General features: G+C 39.3%; 4 protein-coding genes across 7 annotated transcripts in view; 2 read left to right on the top strand and 2 right to left on the bottom strand.

Annotated features, from left to right (window-relative positions):
* Positions 1–6521, bottom strand: part of LOC139936752 (inositol polyphosphate-4-phosphatase type I A-like) — a 104968-nt gene extending 98447 nt beyond the window's left edge. For 2 of the 3 annotated variants that reach the window (XM_071931662.1, XM_071931664.1), the window contains exon 1: positions 6305–6521. The gene's annotated coding sequence lies outside the window, so the exon portion shown is untranslated. The remainder of the gene's footprint in view (positions 1–6304) is intronic. The other variant, XM_071931663.1, reaches the window with a different exon arrangement.
* Positions 6522–6569: 48 nt separating this feature from the next.
* Positions 6570–18586, top strand: LOC139936753 (vacuolar protein-sorting-associated protein 36-like). Its single transcript, XM_071931666.1, has 13 exons — positions 6570–6760; positions 9153–9221; positions 9689–9759; positions 10424–10538; positions 11348–11425; positions 12065–12157; positions 12530–12562; positions 13028–13105; positions 14315–14449; positions 15041–15106; positions 15760–15909; positions 16371–16447; positions 17605–18586. The coding sequence occupies exons 1-13, from the start codon at positions 6665–6667 to the stop codon at positions 17702–17704; spliced, it is 1161 nt and encodes a 386-aa protein (XP_071787767.1). The 5' UTR covers positions 6570–6664; the 3' UTR covers positions 17705–18586.
* Positions 18587–18633: 47 nt separating this feature from the next.
* LOC139936755 (anaphase-promoting complex subunit 15-like) lies at positions 18634–23378 on the bottom strand. Its single transcript, XM_071931667.1, has 4 exons — positions 23199–23378; positions 22109–22168; positions 21385–21504; positions 18634–20201 (listed from the first exon to the last, which is right to left on the bottom strand). Exons 1-4 carry the CDS (start codon positions 23316–23318, stop codon positions 20142–20144), a joined length of 360 nt encoding a protein of 119 aa, XP_071787768.1. The 5' UTR covers positions 23319–23378; the 3' UTR covers positions 18634–20141.
* Positions 23379–23529: 151 nt separating this feature from the next.
* Positions 23530–27245, top strand: part of LOC139935889 (transcription initiation factor TFIID subunit 1-like) — a 69833-nt gene continuing 66117 nt past the window's right edge. For both annotated transcript variants that reach the window (XM_071930504.1, XM_071930505.1), the window contains exons 1-4: positions 23530–23611; positions 25147–25338; positions 25977–26115; positions 26822–26935. In XM_071930504.1, the coding sequence (XP_071786605.1) occupies positions 25198–25338; positions 25977–26115; positions 26822–26935 (394 nt within the window). In that variant the 5' untranslated portion in view covers positions 23530–23611; positions 25147–25197. The remainder of the gene's footprint in view (positions 23612–25146; positions 25339–25976; positions 26116–26821; positions 26936–27245) is intronic.

Here is a 27245-nt window from a genome sequence, read left to right as displayed (position 1 = left end):
TGTTTATAATTTTGCATTGGTTATTTATTAAATTTATTTAATTGTACTTACAGTTCTACTATGTGAGTTTTCCTGTCGTCACTTTGGGTAGGCAAACAGCCCGTAAAATTTATTGTTGCTGCGCGCAAATCATAGCTATCAGCGTGAAATCTAAGCGCACATGCGTACACACAACCACGCACCTCGAACAGATTCTTCACAAAGTTTTGGAGAAAAATAAATTTCAAACCTCAAATTTTCAATTGTTAAAGTGTCTATAACTGTATTTGTTTACAGTTTTTTAACAAAAGGGCATTTATGAATGGGAATAAAAGAGTACCGGTAGTGACTCGTTCTTCATTGTCCGTTTAAAACCTTGCAGGGTCGTTGTCGTGTGATAAAGGCCCTCGCCTTCGGCTCGGGCCTTTATCACACGACTGCCGACCCAGCCAGCTTTAAACGTACGTTGAAGAACTCGTCACTAGCCTTTTATTCCCTTACTAATTGTTTCTTGATATGGCTTCTATGTTTTGTTTGTATTTTCATGGTTTTTTGTGAGTGCATACATGTATGAAATTATAAAAAAAGTGCATGAAACAAAAAATAAAATAAAAATAGTCAGGCTGGCATAGATCTGCTATCATTCAAAAACACTGTGGATGGTATTGAATGGTCAGACAATGGGGGTTGACTGTGGACTGTGCAAATATGCATTCATCACATGACATCAAATTGTAGGCTGACATCTACAAATTTCATAACCACAGTTTTTCAAAACTGTGGGGCAATCTTGACTCAACTTTGGAAGTTTAGCCAAAGCACACTGAATTGAAACAAGGTCTTTTAGGATGTTGTCCACTTGAGGTTAATCTTGGTTTTAAAGCCCTACCCTGTGCAATCTACATGTAAAGCATTCTATTATGGTTTTCTCTGAATGCTTGTTTTTAGAACTAGGTAATGCTTCATGCTTGTTTTTAGAACCACTTTTACTTGAACTGCATTTTCCGAAAGACGATCAGAGCAAACTGATCGAAACGTTGAGTTGAAACCAACGGTTCTTTTCAGAACCACCCCCAACTCATTGGAGATTCATGGTCCGCAAACCTTTCCATATCGTATTTCCATCATGCAAAGTTTCAAATCCTACTTACTATTACAATGTATGGGCACAGAAATATATGTATAGCAAATATTTATAAAAAACAAAACCAAGCAGTGCCTAAGGGTCCTTAATTACAATCGAGATTGTCAACTTCTTCTAATCAACACAAACCAGTAAAGCCTGGTTCATTTACTGAACACAAGCAAGAGCAAAGCAAATATTTTGGCATCACAACTGGAAAAAATCCAATGGTTTCAATGATTGCTCCATCAAAAATTCACATTCCCTTTCACGTGAAGTATGAACTGGGCTTAACCGCTCACCCTACCCCACCCCTCCCTAGGGTTAACTCCCTCCTGGCCAGCATAGGGACTCCGCCCTGCCTGCAAGCATGCCTGTGGCTAACGATACCAATCCATTGCCAATCCATGACTTCCCCTCTGTTCTAAGCAGGGCTCAGAGCTCTTCAGGTCACCCAGGCAGCCCTCCCAGTAAGGGTAGGCTTGCAAGACCTCGTTATAATAGACAGGAAGGTGGGTCTTAATAGAGGGATTTCAAGGTAAAGCCCAAGGGACGACTGGGGAAGATGTACTTGTTACTTGTTTGTGTAGGTTCCCCACAAACTTGTAACGAGAAATGGTCTGAAAATGGAAACAGACATGAAAATTAAACAACGAGAAATGGTCTGAAAATGGAAACAGTTTTATGTAAATTAAACAATGATTTACAGACATTTAACAATGGATTCAAACAGTGTATAATGGGTCATGGGTTCGAATCCCACCCGAGTAACATGCCTGTGATATATTTTTTTTCACAGGACTTGGGAAAGTACTGAGTATACAGTGCTAACACACATCGGTGTATGGGTAAAAAAATAAATAAATAATAATATTCTTTATCCTTGATCAAATTTAACGTCTATTATAGTGTATAATGGCTTTACACAACTGAATAGAGATCCACTACAGAAAGAAAAATAGATGATCATTAGAGAACAACTAAAAATAAATAAAAACAGAATCCAAAATCTGCATATTTTTTACACACAGCAGTCAATCAGTCATTATTAATGGGACTCGTCCTAAGTCCTACATGTAAGATAAGTCTTAAGTTAGGAAGAGTTTTGTGAAATCGACGGCAGGTTACTGATTTTTTCTTTTTTTATGGCCAGTTCCTTTTTGAGTATAGCATATTTTTTTTTCATGAACAGTATTCCTTCTGTGTGTATTTGGTTTGCGGTAACACCGTGTGTATCTACTTTCCAGGTAGAGTTTGTTCTTTAGAGAACTGTCTTGCTTTATTCTACTACTGCGGAGCAGACGTTCAGGGGTTCGGGAGACGTCTCAGTTCTGAAAAGAACTGTCCTGGTTTTCAACTATTACCAGGGCGGATGGTATAGAAAGTATAGAAAGCTAGGTTCCTTCTTCTTGAAAAAACTGTTTGTGTGTGAACCGATCATTTTTTATCCTTCAGGAAGGACTCTGCTAGGGTCAAACCGTCAGGCCATTAACTTAAAAAAAAAATCATTTGAACCCTTTTAGGAATAAACACCTGGAATGCTCAGAGAATCTGATGAGTTTCTGTTGTAATTGCGGGGAGGCTATTTAGAGGCAAAGGGAGAGGGGTTGAGACTGCCATACATGTACGCTGGATGTTTCTTAAAACCCGCTTCCTGTGCGTCACAATCCGAACACACAGCCAAACAGCACCAGGATGAGTCTAATTGGAGTTGTAACACACAGGGACACTCCAGCTTTCTTGTCAAGGGACGCGAGACTGCTGTAGCAGACAGACAAGAAGAAGGATCTGGCTGGACTGTACGAGTCGTAAACAACAGCCGACTCTGCACCAAGGGGGGAGGGAGGTGGGGGGGATTCAGGGACAACATAAATTGACGTTTCTCCCGGCACATTAGGGTGTTGTTTTACAAGGGGTCCTTGACTGGAGGTAAACCTTATAGTTTGACTGTATTATAAGTTGTTTAAAGTGACTTAGAGTCATATCTAGTGTACTACATAATGTACATGTAGGCATACGTACAAGTTTAAACATATTCCGCATTTACTACACTTTAGACTATTAAATACTGAGTTGTTGTTCTTGAGGACTAGTAAAGCATGCCAGTTAGAACACCTGTGGACCAGTTAAAGTTCACTCCACAAGTGTTTGGGCTCGAAAGTTCAGTGCTGAACCCTATTTCTACAGACTAGTGAAAAAGCTGAGGGGCCAGTGAAATGACACTTGAGCTAACTTGTCTTGCTGGCCTTGCTTTGTTTCCAAAGTACAAGACCAGGGGTCGATCTCACAAAGAGTTAGGACTCGTCTTATCTCGACTTAGGACGAGTTAACTTAAGATTAATCTTAAGTCTGCATGCTACAGTGCATGGTTGGACTCGTCCTAAGTCCTAAGATTAGTCTTAAGTTAGGAAGAGTTTTAATAGATGTTAAATTTGCATCGGGGATAAAGAATATTAATTTTTGGTTTTTACCCGTATACACCAGAGTTTTGTGAAGTCGACAGCAGAGTCATAATGAGAAAAGATACGTCTCGTGTCCTGACAACATGCATTTAAATGCACTCAAGACATAAACTGTAAATTGAGAAGATTTATCTCAGGTGTCTCTGTGGATTACAGGTGTATAAAAGTATACTTCATTTAAATTCAATAGAAAAATTAAAAAGGTATTCTGACTCAAGTCAACAACACTTGAACATGGTTTGTTTAACGATTTGTTTTAACTTTCCACGAATTTGATTTCAGGACCTCAAGTTTAGAATTTGAGGTCTCGAAATCAAGCATCCCATGAAAGCACACAACTTCGTGTGACAAGTTGTTTTTTTTTAAAATTATTATCTTGCAACTTCGACGACCAATTGAGCTGTTGCCGGGCTACACAATGCACCCACGCATTGCCACGATCTTTTGAACAACACGTCACACACGTAGAGCCGACATTTGAACCTGTGAAGTTTTTGTCAATTTTTCTTCGAAATATTTCCTCAATGGTGTTTTGAGTATTTTGGCAGGCTGCATTAGACATTGCGGATTAAGTTCGTACCCTCAGAATTTGTGTCATGATTTTTGAAAGTGGTAAAAATGGGGCAAATCTGGTGACTAGCTGTCGAAATTGTACATGTTGGACCAGATCAACCGTTGCCGCTCGAAACAATCTCATAACCCTCCGGCCTGGCGGCCGTCGGGAGGAGGGTTACGTTATCACAACTAATGACCACCGTGACACTACACTACAGTGACAGTCAATCTATATTACATAATACATTGTATTATTTCACTTTAAGTAGGCAGTTTCATCAAGTTGATTTCACGTGTACCAAAACACACACACACACAGCCCCGAAAAAAAAAAACGAAATGTATTAAATCATAACTCACATTTTGTACAACTCACAACTATGAGACTTGACACCAGGCAGGAGCATTCTCTCCTCGTGCTTACATTTCAAAAAATTTTGAAATCGGATGAATAGTTTCGGAGATATTGTAAAAAATAGAGAGCAACGACAGAAACTGGATGCTTGGCCTCGCGTGTAGCGCCCATTCGTTTGTGCATGACGTCACCTTTGAACCCCGTGGACCACGGATTTCGGAAATCTTCGGAAAGAGCCGAAGAAGCCCGAAGACGTTTTTTAGCGATGAGGGAGCACATGTTTACACAAAATGAGATAACAATTACATCATCGTGTAGCCGATAAAATTCCGCACATGGTACATCTAGTCGCATAGCTTTTACCATGAAAACCTATTTTTGTTGGCGTTTTCCGTTTTTTGAATCAAGATTTCTTCCAGAGATAATTATCAAAATTGAATGCGACTTTGTCAGTGCTAATTCCCATACTTTTGAGATTAACTTGTGAAAATTTGGTGTATGTTGATTATATATTCTTCTCCCTCCGAGAGGTTTTGTTCAACCATTTCTTGCAAAGTTGTCCTAAATACGCACAGGTACATGTACGTCGCACAGTCTGCAAACCTCCCCATTGGTAGAGGGCGCTCGTCATATAGTGCGCCCTCTTTTGCCATAGGCTGTGCGTTAAACTTGGCCCTGGCCGATATGAAGAAAAACATAACAAATTGAACTTGAATACAGGAACGTTTTTTGCACGATCCACGCTCATTAAAAACGTTATATCTCTGCAACCAAACATCCGATTTCAAAATTTTAAATTGATTTTTACTCCTTATATATATGTTGGGCGCGATCGGTCAATCTGCGCGATCAGCCGATCGCGCTGCGCTATTGAACGATCAAATTAAGATCAATTGGTCGCGCAGCAATCGGCCGATCGCGCAACAATCAGTCGATCGCGCAACAATCGGTCGATCGCGCAATGACATCTTTGCGCGATCGACCGATTGCGCTACGAGTATTTTTTCCCGTTATCAGCGGATCGCGCAGGAAACGCTTTGCGCGATCTACTGATCGTGCAGGAATGGGTTTGCGCGATCGACCGATAGTGCAGGAAAAGTTTTGCGCGATCAATCGATCGTGCAGGAAAAGTTTTGCGCGATCTACCGATCGTGCAGGAATGGGTTTGCGCGATCTACCGATCGTGCAGGAATGGGTTTGCGCGATCGCGCCAAACAATTCCTGCACAATCGGCTGATCGCGCAAAACCATTCCTGCACAATCGGCCGATCACTCATAACCATTCCTGCACAATCGGCCGATCGCGCAAAATCATTCCTGCACAATCGGCCGATCCATTCCCGCACGATCGGTTGATCGCGCACGTTCGTTGCCGAATGTTGCGCGATCGACCGATTGTTGCGCGATCGACCGATTGATGCGCGATTGACCGATTGCTGCGCGACCAATAGATATTTCAATAGCGCAGCGCGATCGGTTGATAGCGCAGCGCGATCGACCGATCGCGCAGATTGACCGATCGCGCCCAACATATACACCTTAACAGACCACATCTTGTCAGAGAAAAAAATCACCTGCATTTAATTTCACTGAAACTGCCTACTTTAAGCTTCAATTATGACTTCATCAGTAAGTCACCTCCATGGATCACCATGATCAAGTGACCATGGCATGGTCAAAGTGGATAGCCAGGCGGAATACACAACAACAACACACATAGTACATACAACGATAGCCCAGGTTGGACTCCTCCGTTGCAGGCAAAGTGGCACCCACTGACGTCCTACCAGGACCAGGGCTAATACAACGAGTACGTACGAGCTTACTTACATTTTTTACAGGTAGTCACTAGTAGGCCCTAGTGGTTCCCTGTTTGTAGATCTCCACAACCAAACAACACTTTTTAAAAACAGTCTCCGTCAACTTGATCATGAGCTGCAAAACAAACGAAGTTTAACACCGAAGAAACTGGCAGGGGTCAGGAGTTTTAACTTTTAATGCCCTTTCCAGTTTCTGGGTTGTCGGAAGTTCACTTTCTTCTTGTGTCTAGTGCAGCTGTTGGATCTGGCGATTTTACGTCAACGGGCAGGGCGCCCTCTGTTGAGAGGTCACGTTTAATGGCAGTGTGTTTACTTCAACTTCCCTTCTCTGTCGTCTTAGTAAGTAAAAGCTGTGATAAAAAGTGATAAAATGGACAGGTTTGAGTGGGGAAATGGAAGCATGCTCCAAGGTGAAACACAAGTGAAACAGCAACATGGAGTAAGACTACACGACGGCACGAACAAGGTGAGTAAATTGAGACTAAAGTTTATGATGAAGTGACATTACTTTCATCATCACATCAGTGTCAATCAGTCAGACTGGCAGATCTAGCCCAGGGCCCAATTTCATAGAGCTGCTAAGCACGAAAATTTGCTTAGCATGAAATTTCTTTCTTGATAACAACAGGATTACCAACCAAATTTCCATGTGATTTTCAGGATAAGCAAACAACAGCTGTTTACTAGTAACATGCAATATGCAACAAATAGAAATTTTGTTGGTAATCCTGTTTTTATCAAGAAAGAAATTTCATGCTAAGCAATTTTTTGTGCTTAGCCAGGTCACAGGTGGTATTAAAGTTGTAATCATCTGTGTTGTTGAATGCTGGTCATCTCGCCACCTGACAAGCTCGCCACCAACAAAGTCGCCCCCGACCCGGCTCGCCCCGGGTTGAAACAAAGTCGCCCCCTGGCAATGTCGCCCCCAAACAATGTCGCCCTCTAGCAAAGTCGCCCCCTGACAATGTCGCCCCCAGCCAATGTCGCCCCCTAGCAAAGTCGCCCCCAGATGTTGTTCGGAAAGTAATTAAGGCTACAATAATTATGGTAAACAAATATAGTTAAAACATTTTCAAAAAAAATTCTGTATGAAAAAAAAAAAAATTCGCTTGTGGAAGGTCTAACCCTAACCCTAACCCTTACCCAAACCCTAACCCTAACCCTAACCCTAACCCTACCCTAACCCTAACCCTAACCCTAACCCTAACCCTTAACTATTTTCTGGGGGCGACTTTGCTAGGGGGCGACATTGGCTTCGGGCGACATTGTCAGGGGGCGACTTTGCTAGGGGGCTACATTGTTTGGGGGCGACATTGTCAGGGGGCGACTTTGTAACAACTCGGGGCGAGCCGGTTAGGGGGCGACTTTGCAGGGGGCGACTTTGTTGGTGGCGAGCTTGCTAGGTGGCGAGATGACCAGCCCCCTTGTTGTTGCATATACACAAAATAAACTTCATAAAGTGCTGGCTGTGGCTGTGTCTGTCTGCAGTAAAGTGCTGTCAGCGTCAGTGTCACTGTCACATGTGTCTGTGTCATTCTCATGAGTCATAGCTGAGCTGGAGAATTTTCCACTCAGAACTACTGCTGTATCCTCTTAAGTCTTACCAGTTTTCATGCTATTATGCCTTTTTCTTTGAATTGGGAAAAAAATAACGATGCCATATATCAACCAATGCCCTAATTATCTTCATTTGTTAATATGAAGTATGCAAATATATATTAAAACTTGATGGACATTGAAATGTTCACACCACACACCGATCTTCGATGACTTCAACTGGCCCCATTTGTTTTGAGTTTTTCCTGTTTTCACGGCAAACGAGAAAGTATGGTTTCAAATGGTTTCCCGGTGAAGCCATACATGGAAGAAACTTCTGCAGTGACTACAAGTGTTCTTTGGGACTCTGTGTATGACTCTATAGCCAGCAGTTGCCTTCATTTTATTCAAAGTATTTTGTTATTAAATTTTAAAAATTACCATGGTAACTTGCAAAAAATAAAAAAATAATAAAATCAATAAAAAAGTGTGAATAATTACTGGCTTTCAAATCTGATTTTTATTTATTTTTTTCTTTATTTTTAACTTAATATTTATAATAAAGCGTATAAATAAACAGTGATAATTGAATCAACAAGCTGATGTTTAAATTTTAATATTGATAATAATATTGATATGAGGGTTAAAAAATAAAAATCTTCAAAAATATTAGAAAATGATATAAAGCACATGGCTTCTTTAAGCCTCTGTATTTTTTTCCCAGAATGCTCAGCAAAATATTCAGTCACATGATTTGATCAGATCATGAATTGTGAATTGAAATAGTGTTTGATGAAACTTTTTCGGTGGGCAAATATTTTTATTGGGCCTCAATATTATGACATATATTTGTACCTTGTAGAAATGCCTAAAATACCAAATGTTTTGCATTTACAAGTGCAAATAACCAGTGGAGCCTTACGTGTTTCTAAGTTTTGGTCAAGGGAGAGGGGACTCTTTGCTTGGCAAATAAAACCACACAATTTTTATCTAGGGACTGTTTACATCGCGCACAGAGAGGTAAAAGATTTGCCACGATTTTAGGGACACCTTTGAAACAGAACCTCCTTCAATACTAGTGGTAGTGCTACTGCATACAGAATGTGTACTAGGCTCTGGGGGGGGCCAGCATGGTGTTCACAAACAACTCTAACTGTCACTCGTGTGGAAGGGGCGGGGGGGGGGGGGCATTGGGGAAGGGGGGGGGTAGACCCCATGACCGGAATCTAGCGCCCCAGTCACTGGGGGTAGGTCCCATTTTATCCATGATACATGTATAGTACGTAGCTAATAAATACACGGGACATTGATTTTGTTTGCAGACTGCATTTGATCGAGGCATATTAACGCTCACAACTCATAGAGTGATCTGGACAGACTCAATTCAACAGGTAAGGCCCAACCAAGACGGCTCACAAGGGAGCATGATTGATAGATGAACATTTATTTTCATAGATTTTTTTCCCAACTTACCGACTTTAGAAAGATTTTTTTTTGTTCAGTTCTCTGATGCACTTTAATAGTTCCACTAGATAGATTCTTCATAAAAATGGGGGAAAAATATAAGTCGCTATCCTCACTTTAAAATTGTGTAAAATGCAACTTTGTTTAATCTCCTTCAAGTACAATTTTTTGCACAATCCAAAAGGTTCCGTGATGTCACATTTCACTTTTGGTCGGTACATTTTTCTACAAAGAACTTTCAGCTTCAGAGCTTGTGTCTATTTTTTTTTTAAAGAGATTCAACTAAACTAGCATGGAATTTTGATTGGTGCAAAGATTCACCATAGATTGTACAGATCTATTTTTTGTTGTTTTTGCTTTCTGTCAGTCTGTAATATATTTCCTCTCTTTACAGACCACGCTCATCAACCTGTCTTTGGCGCTAGTAGTGTACATTGAAGAGGTTCCAGATGGAAAAGGCAAAAGGTACACCTACTCTAAACCCCTCGGGTGGTTAAATGGGATCATTCCCTAACCAACTAGGCCCAAGTTCATAGCGCTGCGTAGCGGTCGAATTTGTGCGATTTCCATTTGTGCAGTTTCCATTTCATAGCGCTGCTCACTGTATAAGCACCAAAATAAATGACATCACAATGCAAATCCGTGGTAAACGCACAATATGGTCGCCCAAATTTTTTTGCTAAACTGTGTAACACACTTGCAGCTTAGCAAATTTTTCTGCTACAGTTGACACGAAAATTTGCTTACTGTTTAGCATCGCTATGAAAGTGGGCCCTCGTGGCTAGTGCTGGAAAATAGATAATTTTACCTATGAAACTGTTGCAGTGCTACAGGGCGAAAAATCCACAAGTCCAAATGGCTTACATGTAGCCCAAAGTGAGTACTGGACTTGTATTTGAATTACAAGACCAGTATCAAAATGAGAAAAAATGTTCCTGACAGACATTAACATGCATTTAACTTTGTTTTTAAACAAGCGCCAAAACATTGCCTCGAGTGTTAAAGACACTGTTAACAAACCTGTGAACTTTTTTTTGCCGATCCAAGGCAACGTGTCCCTTTAACGTCCTCACTTAAGGATCCTGCCGAGTTACATAAACGTACCGCATTACTTTGTCTTTTGTTGTAGTCCTCGGATTGCCATTCATCTGCACCCGTCTCCGTCCAACAAACCACCAGGCCCTGTCATGATGAGTGGACATTCCTTCATTCAATTGACGTTCAAAGAGTCTGGAGAAACCGAGGTTTGTTCTTGAACTAAAAACTTTTAAAGTGTTTATTCTACCACATAAGGGAATCAATGTGTGGTGAAAAGGTTTTCAACTAGTGGTTTAAACCCAACGAGGCCTGGTTCTGGATAATTTTACCGAGAAGAAGTCGAGGTAAATTATCAAGAACAAGGCCTCGGCGGGTTTAAACCACTAGTTGAAAACCGATTCAACACACTTTGATTCCCATTCATAAATAACTTTTCGGTCGAAAAAACATCAACGCTTATTATTACAGGGGAGAAAGAAATAGTCCACGATGTGTCCAAACCTGTAATTGTGTATTTCTGGTGATGTACAGAGTCAGATACCTCCTGACGTTAATTTCTGGGAGGTGCTGGGTCTAGAATAATGGAGCCATGTAACAAGATTATAGGAGTGCACCTATTTGGGTGTTTAGTACCCATGCAGTGAAAGACTTTGAATCATTTTGGAGCGCATTTCTTGCCTTATTGTCTTGGTTTTTATGTTGGGTTGTTATACCCTTACCAGAATAAGGGGAACAAAACAATAATGGTTAAGTGCCGTGCTCAGGGACACAAGTGTCAGGACCGGGACTCGAACCCACACTCTGCTGATCAGAAATACCAAAGTTTGAATCTGTTGCACTTGTTCGCTCATGGCTGACACACGCCATGTAACCAGATTATAGGAGTGTACATATTTAGGTGTTTAGTACCCATGCACTGAAAGACTTTGAATCATTTTGGAGCGCATTTCTTGGCTTATTTGTCTTGGTTGTTATGTTGTGTTGTTTGTTTGAACCCAAGCCTTAATTTTTCTAGTTTTTCAGATGCCTGACTGAAGAGTTGTCTAAGAGGAGATGGGAATATATGACGCCAGCGCCAAGACCCGGTGGGAAGGTGAGCACAAACAAAGATCTAATAATTATCCTTAATTATCTCGAAAATAATCAAATTTTTTTTCCCTGGATTGTGTTTCCAGAGTAATTAAGTGCAGTCCCAAATTGTTCTATATCCCATTGCCAAAGTGCAGGAGTCAGGAGGACTAAAGTGTGTAGGCCAAAATAAAAGTTGTCTATCACTTCAGGCATTCCGATCTTGAATTTGGTATGGAGTGACAAAGGAGAAGATAATATGAGACGATTGAGGGCGCATGCTACCAAACATGCATAGTCTGTAAGGGTTTAAACCATAGAGTTATGTATAAGAATTAGAGAGCGCACTGGCTTATATAGGCGGCCCGACATTTTCTAATTTGACAAAAACAGCATCGCACAGCGTGTGTTTGTGCGGCCATTTTGTAAGTTGACAAAACAGCATCGCGTAGGGTTCAATAAACACAAATTCCAACTTGTACTTCATATTCAACGTGCGTATAGAATGGCACGCGTGTCTCCTTGCGGTCCCGTCGCAAGCAGCATCACCAGTGCGCCCTCTAGTTCTTAAACTTAAATATAATGGTTTTAACAGACTTTGTAGGTTTTCTAGTTTTGTGACCAAATTATATTTCCATTATCTTTTTTCTGTTGCAAACTTTAGCATCATCAACCCAAAGCCATCCATGCTGGTATTGTTGGCATCGAGAGAAACTTGGAGAAAAAATGGAAAGACACAGACCAAACAATATCCAAAGTATGTATTATATGGATGTATTATTTGTGTTTATTGTAGTTATTGTACAGCGCTTTGTAACTTTTGTAAAAGGCGCTCTATAAATATTATTTATTATTATTATTATTGATTTCTGTTCTTTTTGTTACATACAATTTAAAAATGATTGGGCTGTTGTAAACTGCTTGCTATCCAAACGGACTTGTTCTATATATATTCAAGAAGTTGTACTGGCCTCGCAATAGCAATTGAACGTGAAGCAATTGCCAGCAAGTTTATTGGTTTTCACCAATATTTTAAATATTTATTTGTCAAAAACGTTATAGCTCAATTATAAACTCAATTGCTTTGTGTATTTTTTAATCATGAATTGTGCTGTGTTTTTTTCCCCAGGCGTTTGAAGATTTAAACAAACTAATGGAAAAGGTAAGTGAAGTTTTCCCACAATTTGTTTCTCTAGTGTTGGATAGTTCCGAAAGATCTTAATGTTATCGGTACAAGAATACTAAAAACCAGTTGGTTTGCCCTTACGAAAGGATAACAACCAGTTCGTTAACAGAACAAGAACACTAAAACCCAGTTAATTGACCAGCATAAGAAGACTTAATTACACCTAGTTAGTTTATCAGCACAAGAACACTAAAACCCAGTTGGTTGAACAGCAAAAGTTTTGTGGAAATAAATGTATATTGAATAAGAAGACTAAATTAAACCTAGTTAGTTTACCAGCACAAGAATACTATTATCCAGTTTATTAGTAAAAAGAGCTAAAAACCAGTAAGTTTACCTGTACAGAACTACTGAAATCAACAAGTTAGATTACCAATGCAAAGTTACTTACAAAACAGTTTTTAGGTGTGTTATAACATAACTTTGATTTTGTATGCTCAGGCAAAAGAAATGGTGGATCTTTCTAGAACAATAGCCAACAAGATTAAAGATAAACAAGGAAGCATAACCGAAGATGAGGTAAGCTTTGTCTTTCAGCACAACTAAATATTCAAATTTTGTCCAACCCCAAAGTATCACATTAAAAGATATTCTTTTAATGTCAAATTAAACCACAGGATGCCCACTATTCTAAACTTGTTTTTGATGTCACAATTGTTTCACTCAAAATTCAGCATACTTTCAGAGGGTGACAATGGCCCAATTTTGAATTGCTGCTTGAAGGGTCTATGTACCTTTTTCCTAACACAAAACCTAATGACCACAGATTTACATTAAACTTATTAAACTTACACAGTTTGAGGATTATCATAGTAGAAAGCTTCCCCTGAAACTTTACTTACTGAGGTGCTGTAGTTTTTGAGAAATTAGTAAAACAAATAATTTTCGTCTCAGTTTTAGCGTGTAAAAATGTATTAACCAGTTATTCAATGGTTATGGTATAATATCATAACTGGTTAATGGGATTTTACATGCTAAAATAATCTTCGTCTTCCTGAGACAAAAATTATTTTGTGACTTGTTTTACATATTTCTAAAAAAAAACCAGAACCTCAGTTAATAATATTTGCAGGGAAGCTTTCCACTGTCATTATCTTCAAACCCTGTAAGTTTATTGTAAATCTATGGACATTTTGAAAAAGTACCCGAATCCTTTAAGCAGAAAATTATACTTGCGTGTAAAAACGTCAAATCTCTATATGTGGCACATATGTTACACATGAGTTTTAGATTGTCAAAATATTTTATTTCGCTTAAAAAAGCCTGAAGTACATACAATACATCTGTACGCACTGATATTATTATACAAAGTTTTGGCACAAAGCATTTCTGTGCATGATATTATGATGTTTGTGCTGAATCGAAACAAAATGTTTTCGCTGACATGATGAAATCTACAAAGGACCTTGATGCTAATTGATCTCGATGTTTGATTTTTATATTGATGCAAATTTAACATCTTAAATTGTTGCGGTACTCGCATAGGATTTGCCTGTAGCTACTGGGCAATCTCGGTGGTCTAGTTGGTAAGTCGTCTGCTCTTGAATTGCAAAAGGTATGGGTTTTAATCCCACCCGAGAAGTATGCCTGTGATTTTTTGTACACAGAACCCGGAAAGTACAGAGTGTACATAGCTTGCAGACATCAGTGTAAGGGTAAAACCAAATAATATTCTTTATCCTCGATGCAAATTTAACGACTATTAAACACATTGATCTCTTAATTCAGACAGTGCAATTCAAGTCCTACTTGTTAAGTCTTGGTATCGCTAATCCAGTCACAAGAGAGACCCATGGTTCAGGTACTAAGTACCACGAGGAACTAGCTAAGCAGCTTGCTGATGTCTTAACTACACAGATTGAGGTAAAGGCTAGTCTTTTTTGTTTAGTCTCTAACCGTATTGTTCACTGATTTTCAATTTATTGGTCATTGAGTTTTATCTTAGTATCCATCCAGGGGTATAAATGGGTACCTGCGAGGGTGGAGGTTGATATTGTGTATGAAAAAGCCTTTGGAGCACTACGGTTTCCAAGGTTGTATACTCCTCAGGGAGCTGAGAAAGATACAAAGAATGTTATTGGCCCAATGACCAGCCGTCGATTTCACAAAACTAACTCTTCCTAACTTAGGATTAATCTTATGACTTAGGACGGGTCCCAACCCTGCACTGTAGCATGCAGATTAAGACCTTAAGATTAATCCTAAGTTAGGACGAGTTACTCGTCCTAACTCGAGATAAGATGAGTCCTAACTCTTTGTGAAATCGACGGCAGGGCACTAACGTAAAGCGCAGTGAGGCGGATATTGTGAAATAAGCTATATAAGAACTTGTTATTGTTTTTATTTTGTTTTATTTCTCACTGATTTTCACCTGAATTTTCACTGATTCTAACCTTAATGTTCACTGTTTTTTACCGTAATGTTCACTGATTTTAACTGTTTTTGAATCACCAGGAGAGTGGTGGCATGATGTCTTTATCGGATGTGTACTGCAGAATCAATAGAGCAAGAGGAATGGAGGTAAGGTACCACTCGGTATTGGCCTAACCTGAATCTTCTAAAAGTCCTAGTTTTGCCTCGATCTTTTGTTGCACAGACAAGTCAAGACGTAACAGACCTATCCAGTTGAGTTGCAAAATGCATAGGTGTTTTGGATCAACAATGAAACTTGAGGTTTTGGCTTAATGGTACCCCGACCTGCAACTCGGTGGGCTCAAGTTCAAATCCCAAAGTTGACACATGGTCTGAATTTTCAGTCTTACCCATAGATTGTTGGCAATGTTCTTCATGTAACATCAAACCTAGCATTTTGCTCCTAGTCCTCCCTTAACAGGCTTACCATGTAAATTCTTTACACTGGAATGAGACTATGCTTTGCATTCAAGTAATTTTTTTTGTTAACAAACGTACTTTTGGCAACTGTAACCAAAATTTCTTTCAGTTGTGGCTTTTTGTTGAGTCTGTAAAGATATATCAGAATTGGTGGCTACAGCTACGGCTATGGCTGTTGCTAGGGATTCTGCTTAGGAAATTCTATACTTCAGCGCATGATGATGCTGCGATCTAGCCAGAGTCATAGCCACTAATTTAGACACAGCTGACGAACAACCACTTGAACCTTTCTCCCCGCTTATGGTCGCCTAAAGTTTCCCCTGTTTTCATTCCTCACTTAGCTACTTTCTCCTGATGATCTTGTGGATGCCTGCCGACAATTTGAACGACTGAGGCTACCCCTCAGGTTACGAGAATTCAGCAGTGGTGTCATGGTGATTGAACTGGTATCCAAGGGAGAGGAGGCCGTAATCAGACAAACCGCTGAACTGGTTAGTTTTTGGTGTTTTTGTTTTTTGTTTTTCACTGTGCGAGAACATAGTTGATGGAATCTCTTTGGAAATAGACTGGCCCCTTTTCTATTATGTGTATCAATAATAATAATAATAATAATAATAATAATAATAATAATAATAATAATAATAATAATTGTGGCTTCTTATATAGCGCACATGTCCGTCACCCAGTGACCTCCTGGCGCTGTGACATACAGTATTTCCTGCCAGACGTGGGACTACGTTTGAACCATGAGACTTAATTCTGATAGCACCATGTAATGCTTTACAAGGTGCTGTGGCACAATTTGCTGCTGATCTCCCTGCTTGTTTTTTCCCTTAAAACTACTTGCTCCTAGTTCTATGCAAATCTACAGATTCAGTTGTTTTCAGTTGATATTTAGTATGGTGCCATATCTGATCTCATGGATTCGATTTTGTGTTGGTTTATTTACCAGATGACACAGAAAGGTTCCCTGACTCCAGATGAGCTATCACAGAGTGCAGGTGTATCAATTCTTCTAGCAAAAGGAAGGTAAGTCTGAAAGGACTGTGTCAAGTTTATGTTCAGTCTTTTCTCATGCATGTTTATTTTTTTATTTTTGCAAACTGTATACCAGTCAAAAGGACCTATGGTGGAAATGCAAAAAATATATAATGGCCTGACGTTTTGACCCTTTCAGAGTCCTTTAGCCTTAGAGAAAGACTCTGCTACGGTAAAAACGTTAGCCTTCGAGAAAGAATTTGCTCGGGTCAAAACATCAGGTCATTTAAAAAATGTGTCTAAAATAAACAAAATGCAAAAAATAAAACAATTTTTTTTTGCATTTTGTTAATTTTATATAAAATGCCAAAAATAGTTAAAACTATTTTTGCATTTTGTTAATTTTAGACACATTTTTGGTTGAGGTTTTAACGTGTGGATTCTAAAAAGTTTGCCATCCTAAATGGAAGATACAACGATGGTTTGAGGAAATGTGCTGGACAATGTTTTGTCTTGATTTTGTATAGTGGGTTCAGTCATTAGACCCTTATGAATGATATATTTTAATCAATCAAGTTGAGGCCATATGGCATATTGAGCCTGCCCAGTGATCTTAGTCCAAATGACTTGGTCAAGCTTGCCAAGCCGATGTCTTACTTCAAGGGAACTCGGCAAACTCCCACAGTGAGATATTATTGCCTATATAAACGGCCAATCTCTCTCATACAAACATTCGTGTAACATCTATGATTATGAATTGCACACATGAAGAAATTGTGATTCAGTAAACTAGACGACGGTATTTATTCTAGTCATTCTGAAATCAGAGTTCAGTTCAGTTCAGTTCAGTTCATTTATTTCCACAGTATTCACAAGTATAACAGTCAAATACAATACAGTATTGTGTAAACAGGGAGTGAAACTGTAGAGCAACCCATAAAAAAGCACAGCTTGTAAGTAATGGGTCCCTTTAATGAAGCATGTGCTTTGACCTAAACAAATAGCATTACTGAGAGTAGTCTCAGAGATAACCAAAAATCAATAGTAAGCTCAAAGCAAATGCTGCATTCCATGAAGAGGTAAGCTTTGCAGGATTGGAACCCACAACCTTGCAATTGCAAGTCCTGCAATCTAACCACTGGACCACAATGATCCTGAGTGCCAAGGTGCCTTATCCTTATACTCCTTCTATCCCGTTTTCTGTCTAGGCTCTTGGCAGCGGAGGAAGCGGGGCAAGCATGCAGAGACGAGTCTGTTGAAGGAATCAGATTCTTTCCAAATCTTTTCCTCAATCCTCCGGCGAGATGATGTTCCAACTCTTCTTTAATGCGAGACTTTTCTCTTGAGGGCACTAGATAGCAGATTCACCTAGCTGTAGACCTTTCTCTATCACATCTTCACAGCTTGAATTTTTGCCAATGGGGGGGGGGGGGTGGAAAATGATAGAAAGCCATAAACAAACCAGATGGTCACAGTATGTATTGTAACAATGTCTCACTATTCAAAATAGTGTTGGATTTGTTGGAAACAGAGCAACCAATCTTGGGAGGTATTTTATTTAATTGAAAGTTTGCAGAAAATATAAATTTGGTCAGAACATCTGGCCCAATTTCATTATACAGTAAGCAAGGAAGTGGCGCTTGCAGAAGCAGGGAATTCTGCACTTTCGCAAAGCATATTTCACGTGTTAGATGGGAATTTTGGGTTGAGCGCGTGCGTACTCCACGTTACTAGGCATTTTACGCTTACACAGCTAGCACACTGAAATGCACACAGAACTGCATTACGGAACGAGAACTGTGCAAACATGTTCTACGAAACGCAAGGCTGGATAACCCTACTGGTACGCATTCTATATTTGCCTTGTATTTCAGCATTGCCTCCTGCGTTGCTATAGAAATGAGACGACAGCGAGAAGACCATTTAATCATGGATGCAGTATTTTGGGAGCCAATGTCTGTGTGGGTGGTACAGTGCCCATTTTTTTAAATGTTTAAACTTGAATCCCAAAATGGCAAGCTAGGAAATAAAAATGACACCACTATGTACAAAATAAAGACACTATAACAATGTATTAAGTTATGAATGCATTCAAATGTACAAATAAATGTTTTAATGTACAGCTATTTACAGATTTGTCTAAATATTGTTTGTGTTTTGAAGTCAGACAAATAAAATTGTATAGGAAAATGATTCACACAGTTTTTAAACTGTGTGAACCATTTTCCTATAAAAGACTTTCACAGAGCGACTATTATTGAGAGATGAGTTATCTTGATTTTTTCTTGTGAAGAGGCTCTTAAAGGCAGTGGACACTATTGGTAATTACTCAAAATTATTATTGGCATAAAACCTTTCTTGGTGACGAGTAATGGGGAGAGGTTGATGGTATAAAACATTGTCAGAAACGGCTCCCTCTGAAGTGCCATAGTTTATGAGAAAGAAGTAATTTTCCACGAATTTGATTTTGAGACCTCAGATTTAGAACTTGAACTCTCGAAATCAACCATCTAAACGTACACAACTTCGTGTGACAAGGGTGTTTTCTTCTTTCATTATTATCTCGCAAGTTTGATGACGGATTGAGCTAAAATTTTCACAGGTTTGTTATTTTATGCATATGATGAGATACACCGACTGTGAAGGCTCGTCTTTGACAATTACCAATAGTGTCCACGGCCTTTAAAGGCAGTGGACCAATAGTGTCCACTGCCTTTAAAGGCAGTTGATACTATTGGTAATTACTCAAAATAATTATTGGCATAAAACCTTACTTGGTGACGAGTAATGGGGAGAGGTTGGTAGTATAAACATTGTGAGAAACGGCTCCCTCTGAAGTAACGTAGCATCTGAAAGCACAACAAAATTATGCTTACTGGAATCAGATTACCAGCCAAAATAGCATGTCTCATGTACAATCTGTCATTGGTGTTTTGCTTACTTTTGCTAAGGAGAACATGCACTATTTTCTGCTTAAAGTCGACATATTTTTATAGAGCTTGTAAAATTTCTTTGCTAAGCAAAAATTAATGGGGCACCAGTCATCACAACAATGTAAACTTTATGTAAATTTGGCAGGTAACCTGTTTCTGTTAATACTTTTCTGTGCCTTTTTGTGTACAACCCCCACCACTCCAGTTACAAGTCCAAATGTAAATTCTGACTCAAGTTACGTTTCGAAAAAGGTCTTTATGAAAGTGCCCAGCCGGACGGAAGCCAATGGCAATTACAATACCTCTTCAGCCTATTGCGCTGAGGGGCAAAACCATAAGCCTCGATTTTAAAGTTGAGTCTTTCTTTACATTATCCAATGGATGTCGGCTGAATACCACATAAATACACTGCAACCCGCTAGAAGGATGAAAGAGCTGTGTCCATCAAGACATGCTGACGTCCGTGCACATACAGCACCCAGACAATGCTGAGTGGCTACAGTTTGTTCGCTTTGGTAATTATTCAGTTCCATTATTCGGCATGAAGTTGCTTTATTCGGCCTGAAGTTGCTTTATTCCAATACCAACCATCCACGGGTCATCGGAGAGTCGCTGTTGGTAGGTGCGTACACGTGCTCCACCTCTACAATAGGGTTCGGTTGGTTGGGTAATGGGTATTCTCACTCGAAGAGCTGTGGATTCCTATCAATGGTCGCTTTGTTCCCTTCAAGCTGAAGACTGTCTGCAGGTATACATCGCATCTTGAAGTCTGCCTCAGCATTGAAGATTTCCCCCTTCTCGTCTTAAGATCTCTACATCATCCATGGTGGAGAGTTGGATGCCTCTACATCGTTACTCATATCCATCTCGACCTAAAAACAAGTACAAAAATATATTCTTGATAAATGCGGCAACAGGGACCATTTTCATATGATAAAGCTTGTAAAAAGCATACACACTTGCTCAGCACAAAAACATGTTGCTTAACAGAAACTGGTAACCACCCAAGTTTTCTTTCGAAATTGGCCCCAGTGTGTTCGACCTGGTACAAGGCTTTTTGCTTGTTCTCGACACCCATAGGTGCTTTTCAAAATCATAGCTTAGGGTTGGGCCTGGGCCCTGTCCATCAAATTGTACGACAAATATAGTCCCATATGGAAAGCGCACACTTTTTCAAACAACTAATGGAGCCCAAGCATAAACCATGGCTTCCAAAAATAGGGTTACACTCTTGCTTTGCAGAGGAGATGTACAAAAAAAAGAGACATTCTAACAGCTTTATTCAACGTACTACATCACTTAGAAACTCCTTGCCTTGTGGCTGTTTCCTCCCATCCTATAATCTAGACTTTTTCGGAGTACCTGCCTTCAGCTCCCCCTGAGTTATTTTCATCTCAAAGGAACACATTGCCTTTGGATCGGACGAGTTGGTCTATAAAAAGCGTTTTTAACCGTTTGTTATAAAATGCATATAGTTGGAAATATGTTTTAAAAGTAGAATACAATGATCCACACAAATGTGCCTCAAAATTGTGTTGTTTTCCTTTTACTTTGCAAACTAAAACGGTCAGCCATTTATGGGAGTCAAAAATTTGACTCCCCATAAATGGCCAACCGTGTTAGTTGACGAGGTAGAAGGAAAACTGAAGGAAAAATTTCGAGGCATGTTTGTGTGGATTATTGTGTTCTACTTTTACATCTTTCTACCCATATGCATTTTATAACAAACGGTTACAATTGCTTTTCAAAGACCAACTCGACCGATCCAAGGCAACGTGTTCCTTTAAATATTTTTTTCTTGGCGCCTAAAGAGTGGCTTTAGCCTTGTTTTGGGGCAAACTTACATCCACTCTTTTGTCACTTCACAAGTACATATGTTTGGAAATGTATAAGACTACTGCAACTGGTTATGATTATTGCAACTTCTTTTAAGTTAGGTATTTTATTTTTGAGGGAAGGGGGATGGGAGGGGGATTAGGGTGGAGCAAGAAAATAAGTTAACTGGGGGGTGGGGGGGGGGGGGTGGGGGTGTCTGGAGTCAAGCCTTCAACCTACATCATCAGGTGAGTCCTGGTCATAGTCTGTGACCTCTAGGTCATCAGGTTCATCCGATTCCTCGTCAGATTCAATTTCATCTTCATCTTCTTCTTCCTCCTCGTCATAATCTCCGTAGGGCTGCAAAGAAAAGGAGAATAAACCAATATCATAGCTATAGAAATTTAAGAACTTTGACTAAAGCAATCTTCACTGGGTGTGTACAATTAGCTTCCCCGGGTCCCCCAATCTTCCCCCCGGTACGTTCGAATAGCTTTGACGTCATACCAGGGGCTCACCCGGGTCAGCCCCAAGTGCCCTGCTTGTGGAATGGGTCACTTTGGGCTGGCCCCAGGTGCAAGAAGCACCTCAAGAGGGTGAGTGATCGTTCCATTAGCTCTTGTCAGGGGCTCACCCGAATGAGCACCACGGGGTCGACACAGGGAAGCTAATCGAACACACCCACTATGGGTTGGAAATCAGGGCACACAACACAGTCACACAAGTAGACAAGACAGATTCTTTATTAAAATGACATCTGGTAATTTTTTGTTTACTCCTTATGACAAAAAAGTAGTACCTGATAATCGCAATGTTCATCCTTCCAAACGTCACTAGAGGATGGAGTGTTACAATTTTAGCAACTACTTTTTTAACCAAATCAGTTTTGATTTTTGGGAATATTACAAGTAAAAAGTGGTGGTCAAATTTGATTCTTTTCCCAGTTAATAAATAATAGGTTTACCTCAGCCGTTGTTTTTCCAATTGGTATTATATCTTTGCTTTTTTCCTCAATACTCTTCAGCTGTGAAATAATCAAACCAGAGGCAAACTTTAGAAATGCATAAAATAAACTAAATATATATTCACTCAATATTTAATTCATGTCCATTCTTTGTTGTCCAATTGTAAACATCCATCCTCCTGACAGAAGTCTTAAGCCGGGGGTCTGCTAGGTCGGGAGGTACTCCTAGAACTACGGTTGTTCTGCTTGCATGGAGACGGTAGCGGAACAAACCTAATAGTTCTAGGAGTAGTCGGGAGGTTGGAGGGTTGCGTATTGAAAAGAACTACCAACCATTGACCACTCACAAGACAACAAAACTTGTTATATTTATAGACCCATAATATCTGTGGTTAAGCACTGGCAGATGTCAACATAGCAACAGGTTGCCCTGCCAGCATTTAGAGTCCTACGACCTCTGGCTGGCTCTTGGAAGTACTAGGAATAGGATGCTGTAAACCCAGTCTGGCTTGTGCACTTAATGTAAATAGTGCACAACCTTTTTAAAGTATTTTTTCTCTGCACCTTGCACTGTCGAACAATAAGGTTTATCGCAATTCAGAACCGCAATGCGTTGTGGGAAGGAATATGGGGCGGTTTCTATGCAGTTTCTACGACTCGCGCGCGCAACGCCTATACCCTTGGTTAAACATGGGATTCCAAAACAAGGCTGTGTCCGAAACGACGACTTTGACTTCGGCTACAGTAACGGCTAGATTGCGCCCATCTGCCTATTCTTCAACACTGGCAGATCTAGCCGTAGCTCTAGCAAAATTTGCCAGTTTTTTTAGGACACAGCCTTAGACTTTAATTTTTTTTAAATAATAACAAAAAATAGCTCAAAATCAAATAAAACAAATAAAATAAAAATTTATAATTTTGTTTAAAAACCTTGTGCCTGAAATTTAACTCATATAAATAATTATTATTAAATGATCCTGACTATGAAACTATTGAATTGATGATAAAATAATTAAGGAATGTTGATGATGCATTGTTTGTATTGTTTTTGTGAAAAAAAAAATTTAAAAAAATTTGCTCAACAATTTACCCAATTTTGATGCTCTTTCTCCTCCTCTGCAAGCTGATTTTCATCCTCAAATGGTTTATCGATATCAAACCATAATGGATCTGACAATTTAGGAAACAGCGAAGGAAAACGGGTTGACATTTCTCCCGAAAACTTCAGACTTTCTTGTCCAATCTCACATTCAGTCAGACCCCACACAATCTAAACAAAATAATGACCCAATTTAGAACAGTATTTTCAAATACGCGTTACAATTCTTCACTGGTTGCATTTGCATTTCCTTGCCTTAAACCGAAGTGAGCTGGATACCAGTGATCCAGGATTCTCAATTGGTCAATACATTCGTAAACAGGCGACCGATTGATGGCAAGCGGCGCGCTGGATTTGCTGCTCAGAAAATTGTCTGTTTAGCACAGATTAAGGACTGATGTGAGGTAACAAGATTGTTTTTGAACCAAACGTTTGATCAAATTCCTTGTAGAGATATGTAATTCAGAAAAAGCAAAAAGCCGAGCTATTTAAAAATACACATTTTTGGAAGATTAATTTATTGTTACTTGTAAATGTATTTAACCAGTTTCGTGATAAAATTTTGTTTGTTAAGGTCGTATGCAAAACTATTTTTGTGGTAGTGTGACACTTGTTTCAAGAAAGATATTTCAGATAGATACACAAATATTTATACTAGTAATATCGAATGGAATAACACTTTGACCTTTAATTTTGAATTTTGATTATGATTTCGTAATCAAAAATACTTGTGTTGTTTTAATAAATTGTATAATAATATAAATATAGCCTAATAGTAAAATACAAACAAAAATAACATACAATTAATATTTTACATTTTTGTAATATGCATCTGCGATTTATTTCCGTATCCTGCCACCACTTTTTCACTAACTTTTACAAAAAGGGATATCTCAATGAGGTTAACTAGATATTATTTCATATCGAATAAAAAAGTGGTGGCGTGATGCGGAAACTTTTCCATGTTTTCTTGTATCATGAGCACATTTCAGCCCCGGGCTGCAATGTTTGATGTTTATTATTATTATTATTTATTATTATTCATTCGGCCAAGATACAAGACAATAATGTTCACAAAAATACAGTATTAGACTATAAGTAACCAAAATCAGGAAAACTAGCAAATACAATAGGGCCTATGTATTAAACAAAATCGTTAAAATGAATAATTGACACGGGGAGAAAAACAAAACAGAGACAACAACAAAAGGGACAACAACAACAACAATAGGGACAACAAGAGGGACAACAACACAGCAACAGGGACAACAACACATTAGGGACAACATCAACAACAACAACAACCCAAAGAAACAACAAACCAAACAAAAAACAAACAACAACGACAAAAACAAAAACAACAACAACAACAACAACAACAACAACAACACAAAAAAACCAAAGAAGAACAACACAACACAAAGTGCACATGTTTTTTTCCCTCCAAAACCCGCAATTAAAAAAGCCGCTTGAATACTGTGGGTTGGCAGCAGCAGCGCACAAGTCATATCAACGTCTGTAGACCTCACTAAGATTTGATCTAAGAAGAAAAGCTTGGAAAGACCACGTGTTAAAATTGAGACAATTTTGTTCAATCCTTTTTTCAAAATTGTTTTTGTACTCAATTTTGAACATTTAGAAGGTAAAAAAAAAAAGGTTAACAAATTTCAATCAAATGGGCATTGTTCATCATTATGATTATATTTGGCAGTTGCAAAGTGTCCAGCCAAGAACAGCAATCAAGACCAACCTTTGAATGTTTGATAAAGTTGAATACAAAAATACGTTTCGACCCTAGCAGACTCTGCTAGGGTCGAAACGTCAGTCCATTAACTATTTTTTGCATTTATACTCTTGGTCCATTTGGTTGGTAAGTTGTTTGCAACAGCTGATTCTATTTTCTCATAAAGTTAAATAATGAAATTGTTCTCATTTTCAGTGGAATTGACCATGAAGCCGAATATTTCCGCTTTCCAGTCCAGCGTCTGAGATGGATTCTGAGGATGAGGGTGACGGTTCCTCCTGCAAATCAGATCTTTTATCCCCGTCTGCTAAGGAAGTATCTTTGACGGGTTTCCTTTTCGGTAACATCGATAAAAAAGGACGTCTAGTGGATGATGTACTTGATCCAGTGAGTTAAAAAAACTTAAACAATTTATAGAATAACCTGCGATTCACTCAACACTGACCCAGTAGCCACAACTATTGGGATAGCAGCTGGACTTGCCCTAGATTTGTTGACAAGTGGTTAATGTTTGTCGCAATGATTGTTGAGTCATGGTGATGGTGTAATATACTCAGTAGCTCTCTGCGAGATCACCGCTCTCGCGTGAGGCTGTTGGCTCCAGACTGCCTCAATGAAACTGTAGTTACGAGAGCAGTAGTCTAGCAGGGGGCCAGCATTCTCGCAAAGAAAATCGCCAGAGAGATTGGGATGGCAATTATCGCAACAAACAATAAACTGACTTGTCCTCAAGTCTAGGCTTGCCCTTAACACAATTTTTTTTTTTGATTAGTGTATGTAAACAGCTGTCACTATGCCAAGCTGTGACAGTCTACTCCCCCTTGCTTTTATTATGGGCATTAATTGAAGTTCCATATGAAGGTATGTTTTACCCAGTCTCAAAGTGAAAAATGTCAGGAACCTTTTTAAGTAATATATTTAATTTCAAATAATAACCCAAGTTATACCTTCAGTCCTAAATCAACAACAGTGAATCGGTAGATTACTAAGTATTGCCTAATATAGATCTATTTTTGATGCAACAGGAATCAAAGCGCCATTTGTCTGAGTTAAGTGCCTTGTCCGGACTCGGTAGTTTGGTGAGAGAGATTGCCGATGATGATGATTATGATGGTGGAAAAGGAGAAGTAGGTGACAAAGATGACACCGCTTCTAATGAAGCAGGTAGGAGAGCTAATTTGCGCATGTTTATTTGTGTTATGACGGTGGGGTAGCACTTATATCAACTTGGCTCCGGTCAAAGTCTTGTACGCCAATGTATGTACCGAATTTGGGTGAGCAATTTGTGATAATAATGGCAAGCAAAGGCAAGAAAGACAACGAAGATGAGGTGAAAGCTGCAGACATTTCAGAGTAAGACGGTTGTACAGCTGAAAAGCAGTTATAAGCGGTCGAAACGAACTTGGCTGAAAGACTCAATAGCTTCAGTGCTGACTTGAAACGGTCTGTAGGCAAGACCATTGATAGAATGACAGTTTTCAGTTTGATTTCGTCCAGATAAGAAACCAGCTATCAAGTCTTGAAGCAAGAATTGAGCGGGTAGAAAGTATGACCAATCAAATAGCAAAATGATAAAAGTCTGTTGAATACATACAGTTATATGTAAGAACTAGAGGGCACACTGGCCTATATATGCAGCCCGGCATGCGCTCAAAAGGACCATTTTGTAAGTTTACAAAACAGCATCCCATAGCGTGTGTATCATACACACACGATGTGTATTTCACATTCAACACGTGTACAAATATAATCTTACAGAATGGCACGCGTGTCTCCTTGCGGTCCCGTCGCGTTTGTGCACACAGCATCACCAGTGCGCCCTCATGTTCATATGTATAACTCTATGGTTGAATATCTATCTTTAATCCAGAGGATGAAAAGGCTAGCGATGCCGTGGACTACTCTGACATCACAGAAACGGCTGAAGATGAATCTACCGATAAATACAGAGAAGCAATGGGGACTGTTATGCCATCTAAACGAGGTAATGTTTAAAGCAGTAATAATAATCCACTTTGGAATTGCAGCTGCGCATGTCTGTTACTGCTGACAAGGATTTGGTCTACCTCCCGTGACCTTTTGACAATACCCGCTGGTGTTGTCAAATTGTCACGAGAGATAGACAAATTGCGTTGTCAGCAGTAACAGACGTGCGCAGCTGCAACTCCGAAGTGGCTTATGACAGGGTTGGAAATATAGACTCTGCAAGTTTCACACAGATTCAAATATCTTTGCAAATTTGGGTTCCCACGTACATTGCTTTTACGTGTGACATAAATGAAACTGAGTACTTT

The sequence above is a fragment of the Asterias amurensis genome, chromosome 4 (genome assembly GCF_032118995.1).
Source record: "Asterias amurensis chromosome 4, ASM3211899v1".
NCBI classification, from domain to species: domain Eukaryota; kingdom Metazoa; phylum Echinodermata; class Asteroidea; order Forcipulatida; family Asteriidae; genus Asterias; species Asterias amurensis.
The sequence above is the reverse complement of the archived record's forward strand: the minus strand, read 5'-3'. Positions and strand labels throughout refer to the sequence as shown.